General features: G+C 37.9%; 1 protein-coding gene across 1 annotated transcript in view; it reads right to left on the reverse strand.

Annotated features, from left to right (window-relative positions):
* CHL1 (cell adhesion molecule L1 like) overlaps positions 1-13,354 on the reverse strand; it is a gene marked incomplete at its 5' end in the record, with an annotated part of 151,987 nt that overhangs the window by 56,899 nt on the left and 81,734 nt on the right. The window contains 4 exon segments of the mRNA XM_081073319.1: positions 2,300-2,487; positions 5,458-5,563; positions 10,364-10,462; positions 10,465-10,543. Coding sequence (XP_080929445.1) covers positions 2,300-2,487; positions 5,458-5,563; positions 10,364-10,462; positions 10,465-10,543 — 472 coding nt within the window.

Raw genomic sequence — 13,354 nt, forward strand, 5'->3', positions numbered from 1 at the left:
GAGAATCGATATTTTTAGCTTTACTGAGTCCTTCTTTCCGTGAAAACGGCATTTTTTTTCCATTTGTGTAGGTATTTTTAAAATGCTTTTCAAACTACAAAGTTTTCACACCTCTTTGTTGGACTTATTCTCTGTGTCTATATTGTTTTCCCTTCACTCCAATTTCTTTGAATTTATTGTGTCATCCTAGGTTATACCTCATTCATTTTCATCTAAACATGATGTTATCTAATCAGCTCACATCATTAATTGTCATCCTTTCTTCTTTTCTAATATAAGAGAGATGAAAATATCTCTACATAAAGCATTAGCTGCCTCAAGCATGTTTATGTAAAATTTCTCTTTTTTTGCTAATCCGCCATCTTCAATTCCTTCCTAGAATTTCTACTATTGTCACCACAAAATATATTCTATTTCCCTTTGCCATTCTTGTTTGACATGAGTTACTTCGAAATACATTTATTCATTTTCAAAGACAAGGCTTTTCTAGCTTTATTATTATTATTACTATTATATTATATTATTGATTACAAACTTAATTGCATATGGTCATATTTTCTGCATAACTATTGTATCGTCAAACATTGGAAAAATGCACCCTGCAGATTTAGGTACAATATCCCCACACTGTCACTAGCTGGAGCTTGTAATGTGTCCTTTAAATCTTTATGTGCTTACTGAGGTTTTCTCTGCTTGAGCTACCAAATAATGAAAGAGATATGTTAAAATGCCATTTTTTGTCTATTTCTCCATGTAGTTTTATTTTGTTTCACACATTTTAATATTATGTATGCCTATTGAATTAATCTCCAGGAAGCCTTTTAAAAAATAAAAGTCTATTGTGACTGACATTACTACAGCCGCACCTACTTTCTTTTGAATAGCACTCACGGGGGTATCTCTGGTTTTAGTGATTCTATATCCTGATGAATTAGATGTGCTATGCTGTAAATAGTTCATAGTGTTTTCACTAATGTGGGGCATTCAGTCTATTTGCTTTCATCTTCAACTAGTGACATATATTTGGATTTATTTCTACTTTTTTCTTTCTGCTTTTCTCACTTTTCCTTTTTTTCAGATTTCATACTTTTTCTTCCTCTTTCTCACATCACAAAATTTGATAATCGCTCATTCTTTTCTATATTTGAGTGTAATTATTCTATAAATTTTAAGATGCATACTTTACTTATATTGTCTAAATTTGATCTATATTCTCTTCTCAACAATAATATTAATATAAGGACTTGAGAACAATTTAAATCCCGTCCCTTGTCCCAACTTTTGGGATAAGGCGCATGTAGTTTTCATTATTTGCTTTTCAGAAGCATGTGTACCTTCTTCCACCCATATCCTTCGAGGTCTATGACTTTCTTTGAGTTACTCAGTGTCTAAAACTCTGCAGGAAGAAATTGCCAAGTAAAAGCTAATGACAGGTTTACACGTAGAATTTAGTCTGTAAAGTCTTTGGTTAAAATCATGAGATGCTGGATACCTTGAGACGATTACGAGATGAGGGAAAGTAAATAACCAAATGTGGAGGTGAGTCATCAGAAATCCCGTGCACAGAGGCCAAATACAGTGACGATGGAGTCACTTGCTCTTGGTGACAATTATCAATAAATAACACCCTTAACAGTACTTTACAGTTTCCATGCTTATTGTTTGTGGAGAACATTACTAATACATACCAATTACTGCTTCTCCTCTGCCTTGGACACTCATGTTGAAGTTAGGTGGGGCTCTATGATTGGCTTTGTTCCACCTAACAAACTAGGAGGAGGAGTCACCCATGTAACTGCTCCTTGGAAGCAGATTTTCATGCTCTCTGCCCTAGACTCTGCCCAAGGTGGCACAGGTGGCACATGCTGCAGCCATAGGGTGATGGAGTCTCCACCAGCTTGACTCCCAAGGAGGCATGCAGAGTGGCCAGACCCATGGCAAATGGCATAGTTGAGGAATAGCCTTGTGTAAACACGGGCTTGTTACTCGTTACTGCAGCATAACCTAGCCGAGCCTAACTAAATATGTATTTAATGTAATTCTCATCCTGTGAGGTGAAGCAGATGTTATTGTTCCTGTGTTAGTAAAAGGTTACTAAAACACAGAAGAATTATGTTGCTTCAAGGTCACCCACCTCTAAGTAACGAGACCTAGAAGAGAATTTCCTGCATAAGTAAAATATAAGGAACATGTAAGCTGATCAAATTAATAATGTGTTATTTCATCAGTACCCAGTATAGTGCCTACTTGACACTTGACGAAAATATCTGTAAAATGTAATCTCCATTGTTCTACTTACTTGGAACTATGAATTCAATTTCTTCTGACATTGCGACTCCTAGTTTATTCGAAGCAAAACAGCGGTATTTCCCTTGAAAGTGAGATATGTGGCCCTCGTTTGGGATCTTGAAGGTTCCGGAGTTGTTGGAGACAATAATCCGAGGGTCAGAGAAGTCAAAGGGCTTGTCATCCTTAGTCCACGTAAATCTGTAAGACGAAGCTCAATTTAGTAATCCAGAAAAATCATAACGGTCTCTTAAAGCATTTGTAAACAAATGTACAGATGGCAAAACAAGGCATTTAATGGTGAAAAATATTTAATGGAATATAATAGAAGACAGTAACAGTCAGAAGAATCTGAGTGGTCTTTCAAGCTGATATAGAGGGAGTGGTTAGGCCCGCCCCCCAATTTGTTGAAGCTTGACCCCTACTGTGATGGTGGGAAGAGGTGGGGCCTTTGGGAGCCGATGAGATCATGAGGGTGGAGCCCTGTGACTGGGATTAGTGCTCACATAAAAGGGTCTCCTGAGAGTTCCCTCGTCCTGTCCACCATGCCAGGACACAGGGAGAAGAAGGTTGCCTGCGAAGCAGGAAGTGGCCTCCCCAGAAGCCAGTCTGCTGGTACCTTGATCTTGGACTTCCTGACCTCCACACGTGAGAAATGAACATGTGTTGTTAAAGTCACCTAATGCGTCATTTCTGTCCCCGCAGCCTGAACTGACCACGACACAAGCCGTATGAAGCTGTTACAACAGACTGAGCACTGAAGCAGGCTGTGTTCTGTTCTTTGATTTTTTTCAATTTTTCCAATTAGAAACATAAGGCACAATTTTTACTAATATTTTGAAGACTACAATAAATGTCGCATATCTGAGATCAAATTACTATATAATTTTGCCAATTGAGTTTTTCCAGTTATTACAATGCTAGCAAAGACATTACATTCTGTCATATGGTTACTATTCAAGTTACTTTACTATTTCCATTTTTCCCTTTCTATGAGCAATGGTAAGATAATCCATCCCTATTTATTTTTTGGTACTTGTTTAAATTGTTCTTCAGGTTCAAACAGTTCTTTAGGCCAATTCCTTAGAAGTGAGATTAATAGACTAATAAGAGGATTTTTGTAGTTTTTCATAAATGTTGCAGAATTGCATCACACACAAAAATAGTTATGTCTCAGCCCTCTATGTGATGGCGTCAGTTCTATGGACAAGGCTGTAAGAAGCCTTTACCCGGTTAGGGGTCTTCCCACTGATTTTATTTAGCATTGCAAATATGAACTACCCGTGTACATGTGGCTATGCCTCAACCCCATTCCTTACAGTAACCTATCTGCTTACTCCTTCAACACACTTCCATGGGACACACTTTTGTTAGAAGCACCCTGCCTTCTCCGTCCACAACTTCTACTTCTCTCTCTGTCTCTGCCTCTGTTTTATACTTCGCTGGTTTTACCTCCAAAAAAACAGATCGAGTCTATTCCTTTAAATTCCAATATATTAACTAAGATCATTTCATGTCTATAAAATTAAACATTTCCACTTGGTGATATGTTATATCTGTTTACTCATTCGAATCTTCTTTTATGATCCGATGCAGAATTTCAGAGACCTCCTCCAATTTATATCCTACATAATTCGTGTTGTTACTGTAATTATTACTATTAGTGAGCGTGTTACTAATATTTTTTGATATTGTTTTTGTTAACCTCGCTGCCATTGACTGTTGAGATTGCTGGATTTTTTCTTTCTACTGTGTGATGTATTCTTCCTTCTTGTTTTCTCATTATTTTCTCATTGTTTTGCATAGGCATCTAATTAGGCTTTAAAACGTATTATAATTGACCACTTACTGCAGCCCTTCTTATTTATAAAACCTTATTTTTGTCCAGTGAATTTTCTTCGGTTTTCAGATAGAATGTCAAATTATATAATAATCAAATTCTTATTAATTGCATTTTCTTAATGTTTGTAGCATTTATTTTCTTTTCTTACATAATAATATTGGACATGGCTCTAGAAAAATGAGCAAAAGTATTAATAGCAGATATTCTATTCTTATTTCTGAATTTAGTGAAAATGCCAGTATTGCATAATTAAACTCAACAGTGTATACTGACATGATAAATATATTTGATCATTAATTATCTCAGATGATTGTATGTATTACCTTTTGAAATAATAAATCAGTTATATAATATTAATATATGCCATAATGTCGCTTGATTCAGATTTACATTGACTGACTAAACTCTTCTTTAGTTGATATAATTCTATTTATATTTATATACAATCACTGAATATATTCTATTTGGTAAAATAGAGAAATAATGATAATTTTACAAGTTAATGACTCACAATGGGTGATTTTTAAAATATCAAACTATCGGGTCATAATAACGCTGGTCACAACGCAATTTCAAATAGTCAATTTTCATTAAAATGTATCTTCGTGATAGACATAAAATAATCAAGCACATCAATGAAAGTATGTAGGCTTTGCTGCCCATTTTAAATCACCAAGAACTTTAAACTCTGGAATTTTCCCACAACTTCTCGGCCCTCACTCCGAGCACACACATTTTGAGCTCCTCTACAACATAGAAGGTGCTTTGAAATAACTTCAACACTGATCATAATGCCCTAGAGTAACAATTATTTAATTCATATAAAGTTCAAATGCCATGCAGACAGCATTCTGCCATTGGGATGACTAAGCATTTCTGTGATAACTTAAAAATCATCAGTAACAACCTGTTCACTGAATAATATATGTGTCACATTTAAAGTCATGCACTAATTAATACGGATAGAATACCATTTATAAATGTATAACTTTGGCTTAATAAATGCTGCCTTTCACTAGGTAGCACCAAGGGTCTTCTGGTTTCTCGCTTCCTATTCACTTGTAAGGTAGGAGCTATGGAATATTCCCACAACGCCAAAGCCTGTGTGAAGTATTTAAGACAATTTACTTTATGGTAACAAGAATTTCAACTGGCAGAAGCACATATGTAAAATAACAGGGTTTTCTTTTCAGACACAGCTCTCATGCATATGAAAATCCTTGTCTTGTGTAGATTTGTAGCCCAACAAGCTTACTATGGCCAGAAGGAGAAAAGGAAAAGGGATTTTTCACATATAAACAGATATTTAGTTTGAAAGAACAACTCACGTTGGTGCTGGATTCCCTTTAGCTTCACACTCGATTTGGAAATATTCATCGAAGGGAAAGGCCACTTGCAGTTTTGACTGTTTTGTGATGGTTGGGACCTGCTGGACTAAATGTTAACATAGGCATTTAAGGAACACTTCGAGACTGGGTGAGGTAGCTTAGCTGTGATAGAGACACTTTAAACGGGTGACCGTATTCATCAGTAAAAGGACTGTTTAAGAGTGAAAATTACAGGACAAATCTGACTTCCTCTTTGAAAACTGTATTTAATTCTAAGGGATATACATCACTGCCATCATTTCATGCTGCCATATGTGTTCATTTTACTTAAATCCAGAAGAAAATGGAGTTAAAACAGAAGAACATTTTCCATATCAGTACAATTTTAAAGTATCTATTGTGAAATTATTGGCATTTAGTCTGTGTTCATGTGTATATGTGTTTACTTGGGTCACTTTGAAAGTTCTGGATTTTGTTTTTCTAGTTTGCTAAGACATTACAATTGACTACTTTTACATTATTTCTTTCCATGATATGTGATACTTTAATAATTTTCTAATTATTGGACATTAGACTTTTTGTTTCATTTTTCTTTTCCTAGGTAACATGCACTTCAGCCGACATCCCTGAGCATATCGACATTCCCTCTACTGAACGAGTGACTTACGATACATTTCCAGGCATGGCCATGAGTGGAGATGCCTCTGGATAAATGCTGATCCCATTTCATGGGTATTTACCACAGATGACATATGGGGACAGTGGCTTCCTGCATCTTTGCCACCAACTAACACCGACATTTTTCACTAATCATTACAAAGGAAAACATAACCTCCTCATTTCCTTTATTTTTCTTTCCATTTGTTGCTTTTGTTAATAAACGTTTTTCTCTGGACCTGTAGTTTTGTCATGCCCATTTATAAATGTTCCTTTCATGCATATTTTTCCATTTAACTATTTGGGGCTGGAGGTTAGTCTTCTCTTCTCCTTCAGATTTGAATATAAACAATCGCTAACATATTAAGTGTACTGATGCTGAACCTACAAACTTGGCTTACGTTTTGAAGTAGGACACAGATCATGATATATGTAAAGATATACCGTCTTCAAGCCCTCAGTAGTTTTCAAAGTGATACAGGACCATTTTAGCCCAGTTCTTACAACTTCTGGTTAAGGGGACAGGACTGAATTCACAAGGAAGAGTTACCAGTTCAGTAGCAGGAACCCGACTGGCAAACGTGTTTTGAACAAAGCCATGTGCAGAGAGGCAGTGGGGCCGGTTTACATGAGGAATGTCCCACCGTGGAGTCCCGTACAAGTAGAACCCTGAGCCCCGCGACACAGGCCCGGCCCTGGCCCACTCTGTTTCCTCATCTGTAAAATTAGGGACTCAGGCTGGATTGACTGATCTAGTCTCTTTGGTCTTAGGATCACCTGACATTCTTAAAACCTGTAGGAGATGCCAGAGTGCTTGTGTTCATAGCGGTTATATTGAACAATATTTACTACATTAGAAATGACAACAGCGAAGTCTTTAAAATATTTATGTATTAATCCATTTAAAATAGTCCTGTCACATGTTAAAATAAATAACATATTTTATCAAAAACACGTAATAGAAGAATAGTGGCACTGTTTTTTAACAACACATTGTTGCAAATCTCTTAAATGTCTTAACAGGAGGCAGCTGGGTTCTCAAAGGTCTGCATCAAGTCTGGGGCAAAGTGGTTTTGCGTAAAGATTTGCAGAAAAGCCAGCCTTACACAGATGCCACTTGAAAAGGGGAGATACCTCACCAGCTGATGACTGTGGGTGGTCTCAGGGACAGCCCGCCACAGCTCACAAGTGGCCTTTCCTACTAGACCCTTACCGCAGCGTGGGTCTGGAACCACATCAGTCAGCAGTTCATGCGCTGTTACAGTAAAACGTCTTACCATGGGTTCTTTTTAACCCACGCATGACTTTGGGTTAAAAAGTCATACACTAATCATTTGGGAAAAATACTGGCTCACTGAGTTTGCATGATTTTCCAAATACTGACACATCTCATTGCATGATATCCAAACTCACATGTGTTAATATCATCCCTGATCTAACCAGCAAAGTCTTACATGCTGGGAAGCTATCAATCTCAGAGTGGAGAATACAAATTTTCCACAATTCTCATTTTTGCTTAAACACTCAACATTTACCAGTGACAACATATATTGTCAGTTGTTTATCTTGATGTGACAGGCTCTCGCAATTTATTTTGAGTAAAACATCTGCCATGTACCCAATAGAGTGATGACAATTTGTCTGTCAGTTGCACTTTTAAGCAAAAATGTTGTTCGAATGGGGCTGAAACAAAGGCGCGATTGAGGAGAGAGCCCAGCGCAGTACTTTGTCACACAGCAGAGTTATTTTATGCGTATTCCTGCTCAGAACATTAAGAACACTGTACCCAGGGGTGGACATCTGATAAAAGCAATAATGCTTAGCTGCTTCAACAAGGAGAGCCTTAAGTGAAGCTGTTTCGCGTGTGCTCATCATGAGTCACGGTTGTGAAGATACCTTGAGTGCTGGTCCAGGTTGGTGCCAATGGCTGGATCTGAGCTGGGCAATGTGGCCTCTGTGACACAGTGCTGATGGCACCAAGTGGAACAGCATGGCATTTCTATTATCACGAAACGTCTGGTCTCATGGACGGCCGGGATGTACCTGTGGGACCCTGAGAGGCCCCGATCACATTTTGGGCACTGATGGCCAACCTCGAGTAGTATCTCAATATCATTTCCAATTCTAAAATTCAATTTTTTTCACTTTTGCCTAATGAATGGGATAATTGCATTTTACCAGCTCAGGGACATCAGCCCAAGTCCAGTCTTCATCCATTGGGTGTTCAGAAACATTTTAGTAACACCCCAAAAATATTCCTAACGTCACTGACCTTTACCTTGTTTCTGATCACTACCGTGTCTAAGTAAGGCAGGTCTTCAGCTTATTGCAAATTTGTATCATTTAAATTTTATTACCATTATAAATTGCAAAGGATGGTACACAATACCAACAGTCCCTAAGATACAAGCAAGTAACTTGTGAACAACTTGTTTATTAGAACATTATTCTTTCATAAATTTGCTAAGGTTGTAGAGTCTGAGCAATAATGAATTACTCAGGGAATGAGCCAACAATCTCGGGGTGTTTATAAGAACATTATTCTACATTATAAATCCTTCCCTCCATAATCAGGCCAATTACAGAGACACCAGACTCGTTGACATTCAAATTCCGTACCTGCCTTAGTAGCATTCGCTAGTGAGTGCTCTAGAGTACCGAAATGGATAATACTCAGTCGTTCTGAAAACACGTCATTAATATTTTATAACAAGTATTGTCAAGGAACGTACAGCATGAAAATGCATGGGCAACTGAGCCACCAAAATAAAAACGTGTGCTACAGATGAATACAGAATTTCACACCCTTCACCACTGGTGAACTAAATGAGAAAAGATGGAAAGGAAATGGCTATTCTCAGAGAATCTAGTCAGGACTTGCAATCAGAAAGCCTAGCCGAGCCTTGCTGCTTGCTACTGGGAGAGTGAAAAACATTCACTCCTTTTCCACGAGGATCACACCAAGAAGTGGTTCTTAATCTGGGATTGCAACTCAAACCAAAAGAACCTGCTAAAGATGAACGACAACAAGGCTGGTGTATACTGTATGAGACTAACAGACTGCAGCTTGACTTAAAGAGATCTTTAAGTCTGGACCTCTGCAGAGTGGGTGGGGGGGGCTGCATAAGGAGAGGGAATAAGGACAGAGAGCTGGCCACCTGTCACCATGAGTTGAGAAGGGACTCTTACCTGGGGGTCAACAGAGTGTGTGATCTGGACCCCACCTCACAAAATGTAAGGCAGCCCTCAGCAAATGGCTGTGAAACACATTATGTTTTACAGTCAGGCTCTTCCTCTTCTACTCACAGCCAGACCGACGTTTCAGAAGACATGGCTCAGGTCAATGTCACTGCCTCCCTAATGTGCAGTCAGTTCTCCAAGGCCAAGACTAACTATCTAGAACTTACATGACCTGCAAGGTCCTTTCCAAGGCCAAGAGTCTACTAAACAACCAATGCCTGTGGCATACAACTCTCCAGACCACATCTGGACATGACAGTGGGGCAATGCAGAACTATATGGACCAAGTAGCTGACTAACCTCTCAAGGCTCTATTATAATCCAGGTGCTGACGACACAAGAGGAATTCCCCAAATCTCTACACGACACAGTTGAGATATTATTACATAAACTGTGTTTTCAGACACATTATTTTTCAACTTTTAATTACTGTACCTTATGCAAATTGATTTATGATGTTTAAAAATCTACATATTTCCACAGAATCACCGACTAACCTCTTGATATGAATTTCTACCACAAAATGCTCTAGATTTTCAGTTGCTGTCTTCTTATTGTTAGTTGTACACTATAAAAATCATTTTTGTTTTTTTCCTAATTCATTGTTTTCATTCTTAAATATATAATCATTTTGTCATAACTGGTTGACTAGCAATAATTTCTAAATCATAATTGTCCCTAAAGAAACTAAGCTGAGTGTACAGAAGTAACAGCTGGTACATTGCAGACTGTCTCGTATGGCAAAATACCACCTGATCCACGCGTTATGCTGCTTCTGATGGGCAAGACTCGATGAGATGCCAAAGGCCAGAGGTGGGAAGAGCTCATGCAGCCCGACATGAGCCATCCGTTAAGTGGAAAAGGCAGAAATTAATTCTGATGACAGACTGCTGGAAAACATGTAGAAACATGGCAGAAAAACACATCCTCAATCTTCAAGGATTCCACTTAAAAATCAAAATGCAAATATGGGATTCCATCAAGTAGGTATTCAATGCTGTCACTTTACCTGAAAGTGGTATTTCGGTGGCCATGGAGAAGTTTAATAGGAAGAAAACTAGAGCTGCAATCGATCCTCTCCCACTTGACAGCACCCCCATTGCTCTTCGGGAAGGAGGAAACCCAGAAGAACGAAAATCAGAATGTCTCCTCTTACTTTTGCTTTACAGCTGAAGAAAATGGGGGTAACCTGGAGATCCAAAAAGAAACAGAATAACATAGTCTCGAAGCTCATATGCTCTAAAATGTCTACCTAACAGAAATAAAATATATTTTTTTCTGTTGACAATAATTTTCCTCATTATGAGACTGGTCTCTAATAACTTCCCATAAACATAATTAGTTTTTCCTTTCTTTCAAAGGACAGCTGGCACATGTTATACCGTAAACCATAAACCATTCCAATATGTCGTATTTTTCCGTCAGAGTTGTTTTCCTTGCAGGCACTCGAGCCCACGCTGAGTGTCAGTGGTCTGCCTACAACTTCCCTTAGCCAGTTCATTCACAAAGTGGCTCCTTTTCAATCAATTCTTTGTCTCAGGAGTCTGACCCCATTTGAGTCATTTGTTAAGCTTCACATGTCTAATCTTTGACTTTTCTGGTAAAACACCTTTTCATATCCAATGTTATCACACCAACAGAAGGTGAATGGTGAGATACAGGGAACAGAGAAATGGAGGACGAATGGATGAGAAGCAGCCACTGCAACTAACATTTACAATGCTAGGTTTTGTTCCAGTAGGATTTAGCCATGTCTGTCGCTTTCTACTGAAACAGAATATTTATTCACTCCCAAGTTTACAGAAATACAGATTAAAATGGCAATTTCTCTTTACTTTCTCTCACAATTTCAAGTTTTCTGAAACACTGTGATAACAGGCATATAAACATGATTTATAGTGTACTTTTCAAAACAAATATCTCCCAAATGCCATAATTAGTTTTTCAAGTACATAAATTCCATTTTCATAGAAACCAATTACTCTATTTATTCACTTAGAACTGGTGAAAAATTAATAATGGTAGGGGCAGACACTATTCTGTGTCTATTTAGTTCCGAGTATTTGGGCTTTTTGTTTCACCTCAGGCTGCAGCTGAAGAGACCATCGAACCGCACCTTTCACATATGTAGACAGTAGGTCCAATTTGAAATAGTTATGAATGCTTCCATTTTGCTGTTTTATTGTGTAATTTTGAAAGTCTGAAAAGTTATATTGATCATGAAGGAAAATACTCCAACCCCAAAGAAAAGTGAAGCTTTGTTCTTGAATTAGAGCAATAGCATTGTTCTATTTTGTCTGATCTCAATTAAGCCATCTGTAAAATGGGAATTGGAAAAAAATTATCCTCGTGGGGATCAGAATATTTCTTACAATGACAAATAACTTACATGGATAATTAAAAATATTTTCAATTGTGTTACTATGTTGATACTCATTTTCCTGGTATAATCAATTATTCTGATTAACAAAATAAAATGTGGTAAAAAATTGTTTTCATTATGAAAAGTAGGACATTGCCTAAGCACAAAAACTGAGTTTTACATATTGTACACAGTTGGGAGACACTGAACCATTTCGCCATTTCTAAGATGAAAAGTCAGAAGAAAATACGAATGCCTTCTCCTTTGAATTTTCCTCTTCCTCTCTCTTCTGAAACACTTTAAGAATAGTAATTGGAATTCATTGTTTATAGTTATATATCACCCGTTACCTGCAGTCTATTATTTACTATTCTGTTCCATTAATATTCAATGTTGATTCCTTTAAGGGCACCTGATGTATTTGGTTAATGAGCTGTCCTCTATTTGCGAAGGGAAAGGCTTTGAAAAGCATGATGCTATTAGGAAACAATATTTCCAGATTAACATATCACCCTATCCTGAAACAGCGGATAAAAATACTAGACAGCCAAATCAGTGAGGACAGACTCAATTCCAATGACATCCTCACTTAGGCTACTGGGCTCAACGGCTCTAACTGCACAGATACTGATTGTTCAATAGTGGTGCTCTGACTTCTGGAATTTGAGTGGTTTTAACCACATGGTCTTAATCCTAGAAATTCTCTCCCATAAAAGGAGGCCACACTGAACCCTAACCCTGGCTTAAAATAAGGCTGTAAATTAAGAGGCATAACAAGTATTGATGACCCCATCTGTTTCCAGGATATAAATAATGGTGAACTCTCCAGCTGACCTTTCCCCAGCGGGGCTGGCTTCTATTTACCTGACATGTCTATGTGAAGAGGCTATTCCATAAAAGCCATTGGAAGTTAAAATGTGACCCCCTGCAAGCAAGACTCCATTAGATGATGATGACAGCCCCAAAATAGCTTTCAGATTTGAAAAGAGAAAGTCGGTTATAATTTCACTGTCAGATGTATAAAGGGCATACTGTTTAGTAATTACATTTTGCAACAGAAAAACAGCAATAAAATTATATCCCCATTTATCTTTCTTCAAAATAGATGCATTTAATGCCACACACCAGACCTCAAAGATGAAGGCATTTATTGAAATGCAGGATGGAGCTTTGCACACAAAGACAGGAACAAAATATACTAGACTATTTTTGAGAACCAGTTGCATAAAGCTGATATCTGATTGCCTAGTGGTAATGATATTAAATGCTCAAAAAAAGAATCAATGAATATTCATGAATCTGGACAAATCGGGTTAAATCTTCCTTCTATCCCTGACACCTAACTCAAAAGGAAACAGATGTCTCAATGTCATCCACACTGACCCTTCCGACTGCCTCAGCTCCTCTTGCTCGCCCAGGGCGCTGAGGAGGACTCAGAACATGCCGGGTTCCAGGCAGGGGCAGAAGCATGTCACAGGTGACTACAACCAACACAACAACCGGAAATAAAGCTCTTGCCTTCTCCAGAACAATCGCCTGTAACGCGCGTGCACACACATAATCAACACTACAAAGAGACCTCAGGATGGTCTTCAAACAGCTCCATGGTGGTAAATCTAGAAACAACTTACTCCCTTA

The sequence above is a fragment of the Rhinolophus hipposideros genome (assembly GCF_964194185.1).
Source record: "Rhinolophus hipposideros genome assembly, chromosome: 14".
Classification (NCBI taxonomy): Eukaryota; Metazoa; Chordata; class Mammalia; order Chiroptera; family Rhinolophidae; genus Rhinolophus; species Rhinolophus hipposideros.